At 40.2% G+C, this 20250-nt stretch overlaps 1 protein-coding gene across 6 annotated transcripts in view; it reads left to right on the top strand.

Annotated features, from left to right (window-relative positions):
- NTNG1 (netrin G1) overlaps positions 1 to 20027 on the top strand; it is a 326009-nt gene extending 305982 nt beyond the window's left edge. For all 6 annotated transcript variants that reach the window (XM_061186248.1, XM_061186247.1, XM_061186243.1 and 3 more), the window contains one exon: positions 19683 to 20027. In XM_061186248.1, coding sequence (XP_061042231.1) covers positions 19683 to 19915 — 233 coding nt within the window. In that variant the 3' untranslated portion in view covers positions 19916 to 20027. The remainder of the gene's footprint in view (positions 1 to 19682) is intronic.
- Positions 20028 to 20250: the final 223 nt, after the last annotated feature.

Below are 20250 nucleotides of genomic sequence, written 5' to 3'. Positions count from 1 at the left end.
CAGCCAATGCACTGGGGTGCTAATTGTATTCTCTAGTTATCATCACGGCTTAAAGCCCGGAAGGTCAGAAGAGTTTATCTAATCCTGGGGTAGAAAAGCAATTAAAATACATCCCAGCCAGGAAAGCTTCCACACAATCCATTATCCCTGCCCTATTTTTAGGCCCATAAAGGAAGGATGCTGGGTGAAACAAGCCATAGAAGGCTTCAGTTTATTTAATAAATGTGTATTGAGCATGAATTCTGTGGCAGGCACTGTTCTGGGTGGCACATTCTCTGGGTGAGAATATGGTGGTAAGAAGACAAACATAGACTCTGCTCTCAAGAGCCCATGAGCTGGTGGGAGGCAGATGGGAGACAAGGAAAGGAATAAACAGTGGGCAGGCGGACACCACTTGAGACTGGCAGTCAGCCAATGCTTTTCTGAGAAGTTAACACTTTGGCTGAGACCTGAGTATCAAGCAAGAGCCCACCATGGAAAGTTGTGGAGGAAGGGTATTCCAGGCAGAGGAAACACCTCCTGAAAAACCTGGAAGGCAGAAAGGAGCTTGGCCAGTTCAGAAAATGGAAAGAAGCAAGTGTGACTGGCACACAGTGAGTGACAGGGAGGTGGCGTGAGATGAGGTAAAAGAAGGAGATGGATATGCACCAGATCACAGGTCCCTGATGGCTAGGACAAGAGGTGTGCATTTATTCTAAGTGCAGTGGAAGTTAAGCAGGAGAGTGGCATGATATGGGGGTTTAAATTTAAAAATAATAATTCTGGCTACTGTGTGGACAATGGATTGTAGAAGGGGCAAGGGAGGGAGGGTAAGAATGGGACTAACAAGACTACAGTAGTCCAGGTAAGAGGTGTTAGTGGCTTGGACTAGGTTGGGAGCAAAGTAGTTAAGAAAAATGGGTGGATTAAGGACCTATTATAGTCTGCGTCTGCCTTTGCTGAGAAACTCAGTATTAAATCTAAATTTTTGAGGCATCTGCAACAGAGATGTGCTTTTTCTGTTTTCTATTGCCCTTACCACATGGATGCCTTATAATTGATTAGTATTTGATTCTCTTTGATAGAGAAGGAAACAGACAGAAAATAGTAGTCTTCACAGCATTTCAGCATACGCGTGGAGAGCATAGCAATCAGACAGAATAATGAAGGGATTAAGGCCACAGGACTAGGTGAGATCCCAGGTTTTGGCACCTACAACTTGTGTGACCTTAGGTTATCTACCTTCCCTGAGTCTTGGTTTCTTTTTCTGTAAAACTGTTGAAATGAGAGTACCTACCTTATAAAATTGTTAAGAGGCTTAAATAAATCAATGCATGGAAAGTACTTAGAATAATGCCTGGTACAAACTAAGTGCTTAATGAATAAATGTTAGCTTTTGTTATTATTAGTTTGGTTTCACTGAAACCCCTCCCCCCAAAAAGTGACACATATACTGACCTATCAATAGAGACTTTTCTTTTTAGTTACCAAACAGGAAGTAGGATGATGTAGAGAATTTTTTTTTTAATCTCTTATAAAAAGAAGAGCAATTAACCCTAACATTTAAGAAGCTCTTGTTACTTGCCAGATGATTCATAAACAATCATACCTCATTTAAACCTCTCTATAATCCAAATAGTTACCATTTATTGGTAGGCCTTTTATATGCAGTATCTATTTTCATCTTCAAAAGTACTCTACCATGTTGTGCCTGTTTCACTGATGTGGAAGCTGAGGTTCAGGGTGGTTACTTGCCCTGACGGAGCCCTATAACTAGTGACACAAGGACCCAAGATTTGATCCACCTCTGCGTGACTTCACAGCCTTTGCTATTTCTTATAAAGAGTAGGTGAGAGACTGACTATACCAGGCTAATTCCAGTTCTCTTAGCTTCATCATCAAACAAGCCAGGAAATGAGGTTCTCCCTTGCTTTCCCACTGCCAGCTCAAGTTTTCATTTGTGCCTTGACTGGTTTCTATTCAAGAATGTTCCCAGGGCTTCCCTGGTGGCGCAGTGGTTGAGAATCTGCCTGCCAATGCAGGGGACACGGGGTTCGAGCCCTGGTCTGGGAAGATCCCACATGCCGCGGAGCAACTAGGCCCGTGAGCCACAACTACTGAGCCTGCGCGTCTGGAGCCTGAGCTCCGCAACAAGAGAGGCCGCGACAGTGAGAGGCCCGCGCACCGCGAGGAAGAGTGGCCCCTGCTCGCCGCAACTAGAGAAAGCCCTCGCACAGAAACGAAGACCCAAAACAGCCAAAAATAACTAACTAAATAAATAAATTTATTAAAAAAAAAAAAAAAAAGAACGTTCCCAGCTAGATTCCTAGTCTAGTTAGCATGGATTGATAATACATTTTGATGTCATTAGGCAAGTACCCATCATCAACATGAATTCACTACGTGCTTCTTAGGAAATAAACTGATGAAGGTTGGAAATCACTGCAAATCCTTTACTTTTTTCATGTGGTCATTCGATCTTTTCCCTATTCTCATAAGATTGCTCTTGGCAGTATAGTTAAGGATCTATTGATATTAGCATTCGAAAACAAATCTATCTCTTGTCGTTTATAACTTGGTCATACCAATTCATTTACCTCGAAATTTTGGCATCATTCTTCTTCCCTGACTGAATTTTTGCCATAAACTTTCATCACATTAGTTATGTAATGCTAGGAAAAATAATTCGCAATCTCAGTTCATGGTACCTTTGTTTCTTTTTTTTTACACTTGTTCTCAGAAAATAAAATGGATGAATTTAAAACAGTAAATGAATAATCCGTAATATTAATTAAAACATTTTTTAGGTAGTTAAGCCACTCTATCAAAAGAAAGTCTAAGAGTTCTCATCAGAAAATTTTCAAGAACTAAAATCTACTTGTGTTTTGAGAGATTTTTTTCAAGCAGTTTGCTACCTTGTCTATACAAAAGCCTGGTTATGTCCTTAGGAGTCACTTCCAAATCGTAGGACTTATTTATTCTTCACGTCATCAGTAACCCTAAAAATTGCCAAATGCCCACAATACAGTAAAAATGCAATGTATTCATTTTTAGATACATTTCCATTTTGATGGATTTGGGAGATTTAAGGTTATTTTGAAATTATATACTTCCTTCTTAGACTATAAAAAAGAGGCTTCTGATCATTATTTTGGAACTATGAAAGCAATGAGTGGCAGCAAGTTAATGGCTTCAGTATTCAAGTTTAAAGCAACTTAACTTACCTTCAACTTAACATCCTGTGAATTATATTTCTTCTCTTCTACTTAACATAAGCAGAGACATTATCCTTCCACACTCTAAAAACCTCGTTGCCCACCCCTACCTCTGTGAATCTTTTCTTTCTTTGCAGTCTGTGAATAAACTGGCCTGCTTTGTCTTGACAAAACTGGGCCAGGCATAGGCTAGCCTTTTGACTAGAGCATTTAAACATTGTAGGTTGATTTAAGAGGCATAAAAATGTATAACCAGCAACATCATTGGCACAAAGGAATTGCCTGGTTGAACAGGTTGGAGATGTATCTGAAACAGACCTTAATAGGCTTGAGTGATATTCAAAAGATCTGACTAGTTAGGGACACCTGTTGTAAAAAGCAAGCACTGCACAGAAATGAGTGACTGGACACAGATAAAAGGTCTAATGCATTAGTGATAGGTAGCAGGAATCCAGAGAAAGAGGGGTGAATGAGAGCATAGAACTTTAGATTAACCAGAGGCCTACATGGAACAAAACAATTAGAATGCTAGAAGATAAAACCAGATAAGACGATCCATGTGGGATCACACAGCTTACCAAGCAGCACAGCCAGTGACAAGAAACGTTTTCGTTTGAATCAAGGTCTTAGCTTTGGCCTCAGGACAAGTCTGAATGTGAATTTGTGGGGTGGCCTGTTCACCCTTCTGTGCTCTTTTATGGGGAGCACATGGGAGTCATTCATCCTTCTGATTCTTGGAGTGAAATAGCCTGGATAGGAGCTAAATCCAAGAAACAGTTCAGCTTAAGATCTTGAAGGTTTTAAACTTCAAATGCGATCCATAGCTCCACAACAAACAGAGCTGGAGACAGCCCCACTTGGTGTCCCATCTCCAGGTAGGTTTCTATGGGTATTTCTCTACCAATCGACCCAACTCCATGATTCCCCTCCTTCTCTGTCCTCCTTGCCCCTCTTTCCCAGCTTCTCTCTTTCGCTCCATGACAAAAGGAACAGAAACAAAAGGTATTAAAAGCTAAGCTAAGGGACTTTTCTGAAGTCACTATATGGAGTTAGTAATGAAACTCAGATTTGTTTCAGTTCTATTCTCAGGACCGATTTAACTCTTACATGATCTTAGGAATGCAGAAATCGCTAGAAGAAACATCATGAAGAATTTCCTCTTATGTACCAGAAAATAGTATAGATGCTTAGAATACAAAGATAAAAGATGGCCGAGTGCACAAAGTGATGTCTGCTACCCTCAGGAAGTAATGTTTATAGATTGCCCACCTGCTCTGCACAAAGCACCACGTTGCTCAGTGCAGACAATGAAACGAGGCACAAGACAACAATAGCCCTGCCCTCACATTGCTTATGCTTTAGTTGAGGAGATAAGAAATACACATGAAAAAGGAGTATTTGTTGTAGGTTTGGAAGAGTCAAATAAAACTTAACATTTACTGAGGGACTTTATGTCACACATTGTTGCAATTGCCTTATATGTCTTAATTAATTTATGTAATCAACATAATAGTCCTATGAGGTTATCTCCATTTTATAAGTGAGGCAAAGGTAGGTCGAGTGATTTGCATGGGCTCACCCAGCTGGTGTTTGGTGGAACCAAGATTTAAATCCAGGCCATCCAAATTATATTTACCTTTATATCTATGTCCAGATCTAGATCCAGATCATCTGCCATAAGGTTTGAAAGGCAGAACTGATGTCTGAAGGCTGGAAGAGTCAGAGAAGCCATGGGTGTTGTCCATGAGTTAGACATTCAAAAATACGTGGGGAGTTTAGGGAAGGAGAGGCCAGGAGTAGAGGCACCAACTCAGAGGCCAGGATACAGCAGTCGAGGAACAGGAAGGCATCAGGGACAGACAGTGCTTTGGAGTCAGAGTAGTTTAAGTTCTGGTCCTGCTGCTGTGCTCAGTCACTGGTGGGGCTTGGATAAGATCCACAGGTTTCCTATAAAATGGAAATGGTAATAATAGTAATAATAAGTACCTATCCTGCCAGGTTAGTGGAAATATTCTCCAAGATGACATGTAAAAGTATCTAGCCTCTTATTTATAATTTATTTTAATTTTGTGTGTGTATGTGTGTGTGTGTTTAAGATAGTGAATAGATTAGCCAGGAGTAGCAAGTTCATACTGGGGAGTGAAAGCAGACAGTGGGGAGATTCTGATGTCCCCACATGGTGGAGGATTCTGACTTCAGAATTATCCATTTAGCAACCATTGAAGGCTGTGAGAGAGAACTCAATCTGGCTATAGCACTTCTGTGCAATAGAAGTGCTATAAATAAATAAATCCCTTTGATTTAGGGGATAGAGAGTAAACACCATGGGAAAGTATTCTAGAAGAAGAAATGAAGCAATGGATATGGAATATGTGAATTTTTTCTATAAAATTCACTTGTTCATTCACTCAAAAATACTCATACTCATTGGATATTGGATACTAGGCACTCTTCAAGGCTTGCACATACAACTGGGAACAACACAGTCAAAATCCTTATCTTCACAGAGCTTGTATTCTAAAATAACTCCTTATTAATATAAAGATTATATATATTCAAAGATAAGAATTAGAGATGTCGAAGAAAGTGAAATGTGTTAGAACAGATATTTTCAAAGCACATCATGTGATTTCTCTTTAACCAGCCCACCCAAATCTTATTCATCCCTGCTTCATCTAACCTTGCTATGCCTTAGTCTGCTTCAAAGAGAAGCGCTAACATCTTTTCACTGTTTCAAATAATGTTCACAGCCTCCCAGTTGTATCCAAACCAATTTATAATTTTTTTTTTTTTCTGCCACTGGATCTGAAAGCTCCCACACATTGCTTGCTAGCCTCTTGACTTCCGTCTAACTAGCTCTCCTCTCTCCTGAGATACAACAGCCTTGCTCTTCTTAGGGAAAGCCTTAAAACACCCTTGTACATACTTGCAATGACTTCATTCCCTCCTTTTTAGGTCATCTACTGTATAGGTTTATTCTCATCTCTATACCATTTTCTTAACCAATTATGAAAGAATTCCTTTGAATGTTGAGAAAGGACTCTGAGTACCTCTTTCTAATGCCTCATGTTTGAAGTTTAGTTTTAGTAAAAGTTGTGTTGCATAGAATTACTTCGTGTTACTCCTGAGCTAGTCTAGCATCCCTGTCTTTTTTAAACACTTTCTTTAATAAGGACCTTTGTCTGTTTTCCTCTTCATTAAAGAAAACTAAATAAATTGCCGTTGTTTTTTCATGTAAGAAACTATAGGAGTGAAAGATGATATTTTTCAAATCAAAGAGTATTTAGGCACCAAAGAAGCCGAAATTATTAATGATGAAAATGAACTAAAAGACACAAGAGCATCCACTTTGTGAAGTTACGTTATCTAATGAGACATAAATACATGAAGCTATAAAAATAAACACTATTTCTGTGGCTCTTCCATTCTGTCTTTTTATTTTAGGACTTTGAGCAGTGCCTGGCACTTAAAAAAGCACTTCATAATAATCATTGAGTTGAATGATCTCTCATGCTCACAACAGCCCTGTGAAATGGCCTCTGTTACAGATAAAGAAACAGAGGCGCAGAAATTCAGACTGGAGAGCCACGAGTGGTGATGTCAGTATTCGAACCCAGACTTCTGGACAACACCACAGTAAACAATTAAGTACTAAACTTTGCAGTTCAAATTTTGAGTGTCTCAGGAATTGGGGAAAGACAATGTGAGTTGCAATGGTGTGTTGTGACTTTATTGAAAAGGTATGCTTATGACTTGTCTATAATTGTAACCCCTTTGTCCTTTCCTAACCTCACTAATGTATCTTAGATTACTTAAATGTCTGGTCCCCAGTGCAGTAACAAATACATTTTTGAAAATTAGCAGTCATTGTGTTTGGATCCCGGCATCCCTAAATGACTCATCATCATTTTGCACATTCTCTTGATTCCATAATGTTTTTTTCCTCACCTTGAATTTATTGACACCAATTCATTTCGCCTTGACATTGGCATTAACAGGGAAATGGCTTTGTTTCATCCTGACATTATAAAATCACCTCCCAAGACTTGGTTTGACATTGTCAGGAGGTGGTTGTGGTGACAGCAAGGCCACAGAAGGCAAGAGTGAATTACAGTGATTCCCAGGGAAAAAAAATCATTAAGAAATTTACTGCTGTGTGATTTCAGTAGCTATTTTTCACACTTAAATATCCCTGCTGTTTTAAAATCCTAAGAGGGCTTAGACCGTATTTAGAACACTCCTGCCAAGTATATATAGGAAAAATTAAGTCTCTAAGGAGACATTTGGCAATAGCTCAACAAACAGGAACCCCAAATTATATTTTAGCTTTACAAAGTGCTCAAAGGCATTGAAATTCTGTCTCCAAAAAAAAAAAAAAACCCGCGCATGTGAATTAATGACACAATTATCTCCTTTCAGCCACAGATACTTGAATATCTTAATGTTGAATATCAAAGGCCTGTAGTATGGCTCTTCCTCCTACTCAGAATGTGAACTGTTTTACAGATCTGTCTTCAGCATTGAATGGGGCTGTATGGATTGTCTTTTACAATTCTTAAAGAACACCAAGTCCTTTTTCTTGCATTCTTCTAAGTGCCATGATGATCTCTCACCTCCACCCCAGTGCCACATAGAACAGCTCCAGCTGCACTTTCCTTTAGCCTGTTTTCCAAATTTAACTAGTCACATTCCAATTAAAAGAAACATGTCACTAAGTTCCTTCAGGGCCACGTTTCTTTACCTTCATATTACCCACAATGCCAAGATTAGGAGAGGTAATACGTTGTGACTAATGAAACATGAAGGGAATGCTTCTGATCTTTTAACTCATCTGCCTACCCTTGCTTCTTCCCCTCCCTCCATCCCTTCCCAAAGCATATATTGTATCATTAAAGGAAGAAACCCCAAACTAATCACCATTCTCTTCTAGCTAATATTCTTCATTATGGAATCACTTATGAGAAGCCCTGACAAATCATGACATACAAGCTGAGCTGCAATGTCAAAGCTGACCAGCGATTTTTCAGTGTGTCCCTAGATAGCTTCCTCCCGTTCCCCGCCAAATATCTATCCCTTCCCTTAACTCCAGAGCATGAGTTAACCCCAGCTTAACTCTGCCCCTCATGCTCAGCAGAAGCCTTACCTCCCACTCCACGGAAACTGAAAGGAAGCCACCAAGGAAAAGTTCCTTCTACCTCCTGCTCTCCAACCTATGAGCTGTATATCCACTTGTATTGATATCAGTCTACTAATAATAGATTTGTATCCACCACTCAGAAGGAGGCAGAGAACAAAGGACGAATTTTATTTACTTGCTTAATAAATATTTATCGGACATCTATTTGTGCCAGGGACAGGGCTGAATATTCATGATACAGCCACAATGAACAGGTCACAGATATAGTGCAGACATGTACAAGTGTAGCAGGTATGAGTCTCCCACAAACTCAAGTAGTATGAAATATGCTTTCTTTAGGTTAAATCTGACTATGAGCCCCTCTACTGGAAAGGTGGTGGGAAATTCAATTACGGTCCTCACTATGGCTTGATCTTCAAATGTAAAAATGTCCCCTTATTTTGCATCAGTCTGCACTAGTTCACAATGAGATGGCCCTTGGCCTACAGATCACTTTAGCTCAGGAGACCCTACTGGTTCCATTCACACCTGAGGCTGTGCAGTGTTCTGCAAGGCAAGGAATCCTTGTGTCTAAGTCTCTCTTATGAGTATAGGATTGTGTATGAGTATAGGATTGTGTATGAGTATAGGATTATGTATGATTATAGCATCGTGTATGAGTATAGATTGTGTATGAGTATAGGATTGTGTATGAGTATAGGATTGTGTATGATTATAGGATTATGCCTTTCCTGAGATAGTTTTTGTAGACATTTAAGATAATTGGTAGTTTGACTAGAAATATATATTAATAACAAATACTGAAATGTGGCAAAATGTGGTCACATGATTCATTTATTGAAATTACCTTTATCATCTCAGTAAAAGATACTTTTATTTTCTCAAGTAAAATTCTTTTTATTAACACTTTTAATATTTTCAAAGGACTATACATTTATTCCAGGCAATTTAGAAAGAGTAAAAAGTATAAAGATGAAAATTAAAGTTACTAAAATCACTTGCACGCCTACCAGCCAGAGATGAACACTGGTCACATTTCGTTAGAATCTGTCCCAGTACTTTCTTGAAAGTTTATGTTACAAAAGGTACACGGAGAGGTATATGTCTGTACTTATGGGGATCACACTAGATAAATATTTGTACTGCTTTCTCTTCTGACATAATGACATGTACTTTGAAATGATGGTTTATACCCTGATGTATGTTACCATCCTGTGTGACTACGCCTCCCAATGAACGCCGTCTTTCGCCTTGGGCAAAAGAGTAGAGGTTGCACCTTTTTATTAAACTAGACAAGTGCATTTTCTGATACCAGATGAGAAACTCTGTGATTTCTCAGCACCGTTTTTATGAGCACCTTGCCTGCGTCTGTGTCTGAAGGTGTTGACCCAAATAGGATTTCAATACATCATTAAAGATCGCTTTAGGAAAGGTGCCCAGCCTTTGGCTTGTGGGATTCTCAACGAATTAATTATTTCTCAACATCAGCAAAGGTTTTTTTTCAGTTTGCAACAGCTAAAAACTTGGAGATGTTTGGGCAGTGCCTCTAGCTCCTGCATTAGAGTCACCTGTTATCTCATTCACGCTAGCTGGGTTACCGCATACTGCAGGCATAGGCTCCTTCAAATGAACATGGCTTTCTTATGATGTTTTGAGTCACATTTCCTTTGATTGGACAAGAGCAAGTGTCACTCCCATAATCAGTGCTTTGATATTAGATGAATAAGAATAGAATGGCTGCTCTCTAATGTCAGAACCTGCTGTACTAGATTACCCAGACATGTCTGACCACCTGCTGACAGCTCCACATTGTTCCCTACAGCCCCTTTAGCTCTGCTCCTTGGTCTTATTACACTGAAACAAAGTAGGCTGGATGCTGTCACACGGGGATCATGCCACCAGCGTCACTGTCCCATGATGGATACAGGCACAGACAGGAGTGTAGGTTGAGAGCAGGAAAGCAAGGATGTTTTCACTTGATGGCTCCCAGGTTTCAGTCTAGATAGATACTGTATCCCCTGCTTTACCATTGCAGAAGCTAAAGGTTGGCCAAGGGGCAGTACCCCCCTGGTATTCTGAAAACACACCTTATGTACTCTGATTGGTACAGGAGAATGCTCATTGAATGCAAGTATACAAGTCACCTTTGAGAAAACAGGCACTGCTGGTCCAATCTGACCTTGCAAGTACACAGCAGTTGAATTCAAATATTCAATAACTGCATGTTTGACCCCATGCTGTCTCAAGATTCATATCTACAGAGGACATATACAGATGATGTCTTTGAGCGAGGAAATTTACTTCCTTTTCACTTCAAGTACCTTGCATTAGATACGTAGTGATTAATTCATTATTCTGGCAGATATAAAAATAAGCACCCTGCTCTTCCACTCTGAGCTTCTAGCATTAGGAGAGATTGGGAAGATATTGAACATTAACAAAGTATACTTAGGTTGTGTTTTATATTTTTTAAAGCACCCCCACATAATTCTTCTTGACGCTCCCAACAACTGTGAGGTCAGTGAATAGGACAAGTGTTATTATCCTTGCTTTAGAAGTGAGGAAAGAGAGGCACAAAGAGGTGAACGATTTCCCCAAGTTCACCCAGCCCATTAACCACAGAGACCAGATTTGAATCACAAGTTCTTCACCTAATTCTCTTCATACCACCTCATGCTTTTAGTGAGGAGAAAAACTATCTCTGTTCAGTGGGGCACCAGCAGGCAAAACCGATCAAGCCAAGCAGCCACCTAAGTCATCACCAGGACTATAATATTGGAGAAGTCCAACTGTTATCATGTATTTGATGAAAAAGAGGAAGAATTCCTCACTCTTTGCCTTTTAAGATGATAGGCTTTCCATGAGAAATATTCATGCAAATCACAGAGCTCGAGAGAACTTTAGAAACACCTACTTCAAACTCTTTCTCTAACTTTATAGCTGTCACTAGAATGTGAGCTCTGCAGAAGCAGCTGCGTGGTCCGTCTGGCTCACACTGTGGGCCCAGCATCTAGAACGGTACCTGATTGGGTGATGGGTGGATGGATGGATGCATGGATGGATGCATGGATGCATGTCACTAAGTGGTTTCGTGATATGTCCAAGGCCTTACAGCAAAGTGATGACTAGTCAGAACTAGAACTCAGGTTTTATGACTCTTGATCAGTGTTTTTTACCACTAAGCCATATCCCCAATCATGGCCAGACATAAGTAAGAAAAGATAGGAAAAATGTACCTAGAATTCCCCAAAAGGCCATTAGACAACAGTCTATAAAGTTTCTTCTATATACCAGGAGCTAACCTGTAGGTTCAGTTTTGCCTCTCACATCTCACAACTTAGTAAAACAGCCGCCAAGGCTGAATAAATGGGTCATAATCACAGCTCTTCATCTCCCTGCCACAGACTCTCAAATGCCTAAATCAGAACTGAATGTTGCACACATGCCTTTGTTATTAGCCTGTTTGGAGGTTATTTGCTCTTTGACGTTTCTTTGAAAAGGACGGGAACATTTGGAACATCTTTCCCTCAGCAATCCTAGGCTCGTTTCAGGTGGTGAAGGTAGAGGTCACTTTATTAATACAGCCATCAAGGAAGGCTGTCATGGTAACACATTGCCTCGATTCCTTGAAGTGCGGGAGACAAAGCCAAAGAGAGAAACTTTCAAGTCTATAAATACAGACCCAGCATTGCTCAAGCCTAGCAGCTCACTGACAGGGCAAACCTAAATGTATAGCTTTGAACAAGACCCAAACAGAAGAAAGAAACCTTCCCTGTGGTAATGTAATGGGTCATCATTGACGATAACGGGAATAAGTGACCCTTCAGGTCATAAAAGAAAAGAAGAATAGAACAAGTAGCTATACTAAGTCCTGGCTGGTGCCCTCTTTGCACATTTGGGTTCCCTCTCTAGGTCTGCTTTTCCATACCTTCCAGAAAGGACTAATAGAGGGAAAAGGAATCAAGGTCTTATAATTCACATTTTGACAATAGTTTGCAGTTTAGGAAGAGGAAAAAAATGAATGACAATCAAGAAACTTACAAAAAACAAGTTGAAGGAGCAAATGATTTAGCCACATCCCTGTGACTCTCATTATCGAAGCTAGAAGAAAAATAAAAATAAAAAGAAGTGAAAGAAGGAGGAAGAAATGCTGCTTCTCCCTATTCTTTCACTGTGAAAATTCCTAGTGTTTTTATAAACTTGTAGCAACTGTGGGAGCTTATTTATCTACTATGGTGGCTTGCTTACTGAAGCTATGATCAGAGCTATTAGAACACCTTGCTGACTTCAGCCTTTCCATCAGGGTTCCACACTTCATCTTTTTGCAACATAACTCTGTTTGGGTCTAACATTAATACTATAACCTTATCTATCAAGGGCCACAGATTATCTTGGTTTGAAAGCATTCCTAATATTGAAACATCACAGGATTATAGGATATATGGTGTGATATTGGGCACACCATAATGAATTTATTTCTATCAATAGTAAAATGATCCTTTAGAATATAGTCAAGCTATTACCAAAGTAGTATTAGCTTTTTCTGTATCTAAGGATTATATTTTATTATAATAAAAAGAATTGTGTCTAGCAAATAACAATTTGTATCCAATACTAGATCAAGTTTTGTGTAAGAGATTTAAAAATGAACCTTCACTATTTATTGAGATAGCACATTGTTAATTTGTCAATAGCAATGTAGAAAGAATCGGGACATGCTTAATGTAAACACTTAACAAAATAAGGTCAGCGTTTTCAGTTTGAGGCAAATCCACACTGAAGGGCACCAAATAAAGAAGTGATAACTGCAAAGTGCTTATTGGGTAGAAATCCCTAGTTGGATTTTTAATCTGCAATGATATGCAAGATGAAATGGAGATAATGCCAGGATTTTGTAAATGGGTGTTTATCCTCATGCCAGTTCTATCAACTGGTGGTAAATGCCTGAAACTGTTACCAAGTCCAAGCTCGTACTGCTTGCTACATAACAGGCCAATAAATCGAGAGAGGAGCTGTTGGGGCAAGGAATAGCAACTTTTTTCAGAAAGCCAGCAAACTGAAAAGATGGTGGACTCATGCCCCAAAGAACCACCTTGCCTGTGTTAGAATTCTGGCTTCTTTTATTCTAAAAGGGGAGGGAGTAAAGTCAAATATTTCCTGGTTCTGGTCAGCCTCTGGAACGGATGTGTTAGTTTCTTCCTCCTTGCAGTCATTCACAGGTGGGCCTGGTCAGGATGTTTCCTGTGAGCTAAACAAAGGTATTTTAGCTTAACGCTCATTACCTGGGACGCAGGGTTCCCAGAGATGGGCCATTATGTATAACTTCAGCTTATAGGCGACATCCCTTTAGTGATTAGCTTGTAATAGAATACAAAATGTTCTTATTACAAAACCTTGTGTTGAAAGGAATTCTGAAGTTTAGTGCAAGAGAATGCGATGATTAAGTAGCTGTGTTTTCTACATAGAGGAAGAGGAAATCAGAGCATATGCAACATATTTGCCATTCCCAAGCTAGACCTTGATATTTTTGGTACTTTATGTATGAGCTGATTTGCATTTGGAGCTCTGCCAGAATGTGTTGGAACTCTAGAAGATGTGAAATTTAATGCTATCAACAAAGCCCTCCGCCCAGTGTGGTATGAAAACAGATCAGTTGGTCAATACAAATGAAAGTCTACTGAGGATCTACAGAGGAGTTACTTATGTTGTCTTGGGGAGCATAGAATGCATTTCACACTGTGCAGCACATTCACTGCACTTCTGCTGACTGTTCTCTTCTATGTGAAGAGCAGTAATCTGTAAATTGGGAGACCTGGATGCTAGATCTAGAGCTACCCTTGTTTTCGGTTTCTCGTCTAGGGCTTGTCTAGATAGTTTTTGAAGTTTCCTCAAGCTTTGATTTTACTATTTCTATCAGAGCAAGGTAGGATGAATTACATGACAAGGGTGACTTTGGTTCCTCTTTAATTGTGAGCAATACTAAATGGTCTGTCTTAGACCATTTAGATCCCAGTCTTCTGATTTAACTCCCCCAGGAAGATAATCTGCTCTTATATTTCAGCTTTGAGTACTATATTCGTCTGAATTCCTATGGTTCTGCACCTGAAAACTCACTCTCTCTGATCTAAAGTCACCAAGGCATCTTCATTCTCCTTTCCCCAATATACATAAGGACAACTGCCCATCTTCTTTGCTATGGCTGATACCCTGATCCAGACCTTCAACCTTTTATCACCAACATTAATTGAGGAGTAATTCTTTGTTTGGTGGGGGAGGAGGCTGCCCTGTTTATTGCAGGATATTTAGTAGCATCTCTACCCACTAGATGCCAGTAGAATGCCCTCCCCCGAGGTGTGACAACCAAACACATCTCCAGACATTGTCAAATGTCCCCTGGAAGACAAAATTCATCCACTGTTGAAAACTACTACGTTAGACTGACAACCAAAGACCTCTATTAAATGTGAATTCCTCAAATTCCTCCAATCCTTTCTCTATTCTAAAATCCCTTCTGCCAGATTCTATCAAGAGCATGCAATGCTTATTTTGCATATTTCCTTTATCCAGCTCAAAGTGCCCTTCCTCTCATACTCTTCCCGTCTATTTATTCCTAGATACAGCCAACCACAGCAGGAAGACTTCTATGATTAATTTTATAATCTCATTTCATCACTGCATTTTGTTGAGATCTTTTTTTCTCAGCATCATTCCTGGTCTTTCTTTCTCTGCCTATGGCTTAAATGCTGATATTCTTCAGGGTTCTGGCTGCAGTCTTCATTTTGACTTAATCTATATTCTAGCAGGATGAAGTCTTCTATTCCTTTCTCTTCACTTTTTGTAACAATGACCACCATCGCCCCTGCTCCAAATCTGTATCTCCAAGATGAACTACCTCCTGAACTGTTAACTAGTTCTTCCAACTAATAACAAGACCCCTGCAGAAGAGCCTACAGATCCTTCCAAGTCAATAGGTCCAAAAAAAAAGTTTATTTTCTTCCCTGACCAAACATTTCCTCCAATCTTCTTTTCTTAATAAATTGCATTATGATGCATCCAAATGCCAAAAACAGGAACCTCAGAATCTCTCTTACCTGTTTCAAATAACCTGTCTCCAAATCTGTTCCTTCTTCCTTCTCCCCATTGCTCTAACCCAGACCAAGTCTATTCTATTGAAGTATCTGGTCACCTTGCCTCCAGCCTGTCCCTTCTCAGGTCTAGCCTCACCTTTTCTCCCCCTTTAAGTCACCACCCTGCCCATAGGTCTTTGACAGCTTCCCGCTGCCTATTGTCTAAACTCTGTAGAATGTTACGTAGAACCTTCAGATCCAGGCCATGCCATTCCTTCCTCATTCATCATTCACCAACATTTTCCATGTATCTCTCAGGCTCCAGTCAGAAAACTGAACCCACACTATGTGTTTCAACAGAGAGAGAGAATTTACTAAGGGGAATGGTTAAACAGGTGCCTTAGAATTTAAACATGAGAAGAGGACACTGAAATAACGCAGAGATAGTAACTGTGTAAGTAGGGAGCAGTTATCCCTCTTGGGCTGAGGAATTACAGGAAAGAGGATGGGGTTATTAGAAACTAATAGTTTGCGTATGGACACCAAGGGGGTAAAGCAGTGGGGGGGGGGGGCGCGGGGGTGTGTGGGATGAATTGGGAGATTGGGATTGACATATATACACTAATATGTACAAAATAGATAACTAATAAGAACCTGCTGTATAATAAATAAATAAAATTTAGAAAAGAAAAACAAAACAACAACAGAAGACCTCATGGATAATCCTCTCACTTCTCTCTATAATTGATTTATCAATAAATAACCACTGATTAATGATTAAAAAAAAAAAGAGACTAACAGTTTGGAGGAGAGACCCCACAGATGTGGGACCCGTACCTCTTAGGAGGGGTAAGGCCTGGCTCTGCTATTACCTCTGAAATGCTGGGCAGGGGCCCCTTGGAGCTGGGGCTCAAACCTCTAGAGAAGGAATGCTGCCAGGTTGGTGCAGAAACCTCTAAGGGTGAGATTGAAACTGGTTCTGAAAATGCTGAGCCCCAGAGCCAACTGCTGCTTTTGGGATGTAGGGCCATTGCTGGGGCAACACTCTTAGGAAGAGCCATGAATCAGGAAAAGGGGAATCTCTGCTTCCGTCCTCCTACCTCCTCTGTTCCCTCTGGTGCGCCCTGTTGGCAGAAACCAGGAGACAGCTTGCAGGGTTTCAGCCTCAACAACAGAAGGAAAGGTGGATTTAGAGTTGAGAGACAAACGGTTAATAACCAGCACAATGTATTTTCACGTTTTCTTGCCTTTACGGATATAGTTTCCCCACCCATAATGTTCTTTCTACCAATATCTGCCTGATGCATGTCATTGTTCAAATACAATCTCCTTTCTATAGTCTTCTCTAATCTTCCCCCAAATAATTATTTACACCAGCATCTGAGTTCCCCTAGCAGTTTGCAAATACTTCCTTTATAGCTTTTTTTAGTATTGTATCATAATTACTTCTGTGTATGTTCATTTGTTTGTTTTCTGCAAAACTGTGAGCTCCTTTAGGGCAGGCAGAGTTACAACCATACGGTCTAGCAGGGCACCTGGCACACAGCAGATGTTGACTGAGCTGGATGGAAATGACAAAAGCATTTTAATGAAATTAATATTAGATTATTTCTTGTATATATTTTATCTTCCCAACCAGATGTGAACCTTATAAGAGCAGAGGTCATGCTTTCTATTTCTTTTATTTTTTTCATGGTGGTCAGTACAAGGTTTCATATGCTGAAGAAGAGCTCAATGATATTTGTTAACCACCTAGTTTATTCATTAAGCACCACAAATTTGATTCAAAATGACATGAAGATGGAGCATAAGTGTATGAATAGCAGGTAAGATTTGCAGTTAGGTTTAGATGTACTTCTAGCACATGATTCCAACAGAGAGATCTGTGCATATGGTAAAGTTCTGTATTTGTTGAATAGCACAATCAACAGACCAAATGTAATGTGTCTTAAAGTGAGTTCTAAAGTAATTAAATATATTCCAGGTTTCATATTTTCTGCTTATCTCTTACAGAAAACATATTGCCCCAACTGATGTGATTATTAATCCTGGGTTACATCTGGTCCTTGAATATTTATTAAATTTCTCACAGTCGTCAACATCAAGTAGTAGATTACTTAAATGTAGGAAAGGTATTGAATTTTAACTTAATCACAAGCTTCTTGAAAAAAAGAAACCTCTGTTCAACAACTGATTTACATTCAGGTCCAAGAAGAAGAAAAATAGCTTTTTTTTTTTTCTTAAGGGGAGTGATATTTAATTAACTATCGATTCCTTCTCAATTTTCAAGGCAAGCAATTATCGATATTGATGGAAACAATATTTCCCTATGTGTAGTGCCCAAATGAAAGGAAATATCCCATTCAGTGATCTGCTGCCTGGAACAAGAAATGCTGAGAATCTTTAACTTTAAATGGAAACAGTTATTTGGATCTGTTTATTCCATGTTGCCCCAATTAAACAGATATTTCCTAAAGTGTAAGCAAAACAAAATCCTGAAAACCTATGTATGCTTTCCAAATTAACAACCACCAAAAAAAGAGGCTTTTTGTCAGTTTTGACCATGAATTTAACCACTCTACCCTTGTACACTTTGCCTCAAAGCTACAGATCTTGACATTTTAAACCATGACTCATAAAATACTATAATTTGGGTCTAATATTCATGGTTTCTAAGCCACCCAATGAGAGGTAGCTTACATAATCATTAGAACCCCTGGAACACTACCTTGTATATCAATATTTTGAGCCTGAAGGATTTATAGGCCTTAATAGTCACTTCTAACATTTACAGATAGCAAATGTGGGTACATTTGAAAATTATACCAATCCATTATGCAACTATATTAGAGGTCGCCAAGGAATTGTTGTGGAAGGTGGGAAAATAGGGCCCTGTTTAGGGCACTTTGTTATTAACTCTGTGAGCATCCACCACCATCTTTTTTCAGCTCATTTGCACACGGAGCATTAGCATGTTTGCGTTTAAGAAGCTTCTTTTGAAGGTGACATACTATTGAACATAATTAATGGACAAGGCAATATTCTCTATTGAATTATTACTTGGGAGATGAGGATTTTTTAAATACTTTACACTTGATAGTAATAGTAAGTGTGTGTGTGTGTGTGTGTGTGTGTATGTGTGTTTAATTCATGTGGTATCCCTGGGGAAATTTGACTATGACATTTTTAGAAAATGAAGACTGTTATAATTTATAAGAAGCTACTTTTTCTGCTCTGCGCCCGCCCCCCCCCCTTCCAGAGTGGTTCTATATATTAAGCACTTAAGCAGCATATGTTGTTGGCAAGTGTTCTTGGCTCTTTTGCTCTTTGGTGTTGTTTTAATTTCTCTGTGTTCTATTTATCATTCTGCTAAATCAGTGAAACCTTGATTATCTAAAATAATAGGAGACATGGAATTAATGAGGATAACTAGTTTTTTGAAGGAATAAGAAATTATTCGAGATGCAAGTTACATGACAGGGACTGTGAATGAATTTTAGTATCTGACATTGCTTGCTTGATTTATTGCAACTGATTCTATAAATTGATGGACAAAGTGAAATTTTGATAATCAGGGTTTCACCATTGCATTTATTATTATTCCTGGAAATCAAGGTAACCTTGGACTCTACTTGCTATATTTATAAGGCAATAAATGTCCTAATAGGCTGTTAGGGGCAAATGGGACTGCTCTTCCTCACATTCCTCCCGTGAAAAGCTTTCTCTCTTCGGATCTGGCTGCTGTCTCCCCCGGAGCATGCTGCCTGCCCCCTGCCCCGTGCTTGCCCGTGGGCTCCTCCTCCCTTCCTGCATGCAGCCCTGGAATCACCTGCAGGGAGAATGGCCCACCCCTTAGAGGTTCTTGGTCATTTTAGCAGTACTGCTTTGCATTTTAATTCCATTCATCTGGCCTCAAAGTTCTGCATTCTTGTATCAGGCACTATCCTTGAAACACCCTGGAGGTCACAACAGGTCCCGGTTCCATGAAGAGAAGATACTGCCAAACCAGGAGTATCACATTACTTTGTATTTGATAGCCTGAAACGGACAATGATAATATCCAAGATTGCAGCACAAATCTATATGAAAAGAATTAATATGATCAAAACAAAGGCAGCAAACTACATTTGTTTGGAAATTGGAGTCACATGCTTAGTTTGCGGAGGGGAGGGGGGAGCGCAAGATCGATAGAGATTTTTTTAAAGCTGAAAACATGATGTAGCAGATGAACTTAAATTGATTCTGCTTCTCCTCCCCGCGCCCCCCCCCCCCCTCGTTCTGCAGCGAATGTCTGCGACAACGAGCTCCTGCACTGCCAGAACGGAGGGACGTGCCACAACAACGTGCGCTGCCTGTGCCCCGCCGCGTACACGGGCATCCTGTGCGAGAAGCTGCGCTGTGAGGAAGCGGGCAGCTGCGGCTCCGACTCGGGCCAGGGCGCGCCCCCGCGCGGCTCCCCCGCGCTGCTGCTGCCGCTGGCCGCTCTGCTGGGGACAGCCGGCCCCCTGGGGGTCTAGGCGGCGCATCCAGCCACCGGACGGGGTCCGGCCGTGGGGAAGCAAACACAGCCCCAGCATTTGCTACTAACATAGGAAACCCACCCTCAGACCACCCCCCCCCCGCCCACTCAAACACAGTGTACAAACTAAGAAGGCCCAACTGAACTAAGCCATATATAACAGCCGTGGACAGCACACCGGAGTCAAGACTGGTAATTTCTGACTCCAGAGGCGTTGGCAGCTGTTGATATTATCCCTGCAAATCACATTGCCCGCTGCAGAGCTTATCGCCGATTGGAAAGGCTGTGACAGCCCCCCAAAAGGAACGACAAAACAACAACAACAACAACAAA

This window comes from Eubalaena glacialis, chromosome 3, assembly GCF_028564815.1.
Source record: "Eubalaena glacialis isolate mEubGla1 chromosome 3, mEubGla1.1.hap2.+ XY, whole genome shotgun sequence".
In the NCBI taxonomy this organism is placed as follows: domain Eukaryota; kingdom Metazoa; phylum Chordata; class Mammalia; order Artiodactyla; family Balaenidae; genus Eubalaena; species Eubalaena glacialis.
The sequence above is the reverse complement of the archived record's forward strand: the minus strand, read 5'-3'. Positions and strand labels throughout refer to the sequence as shown.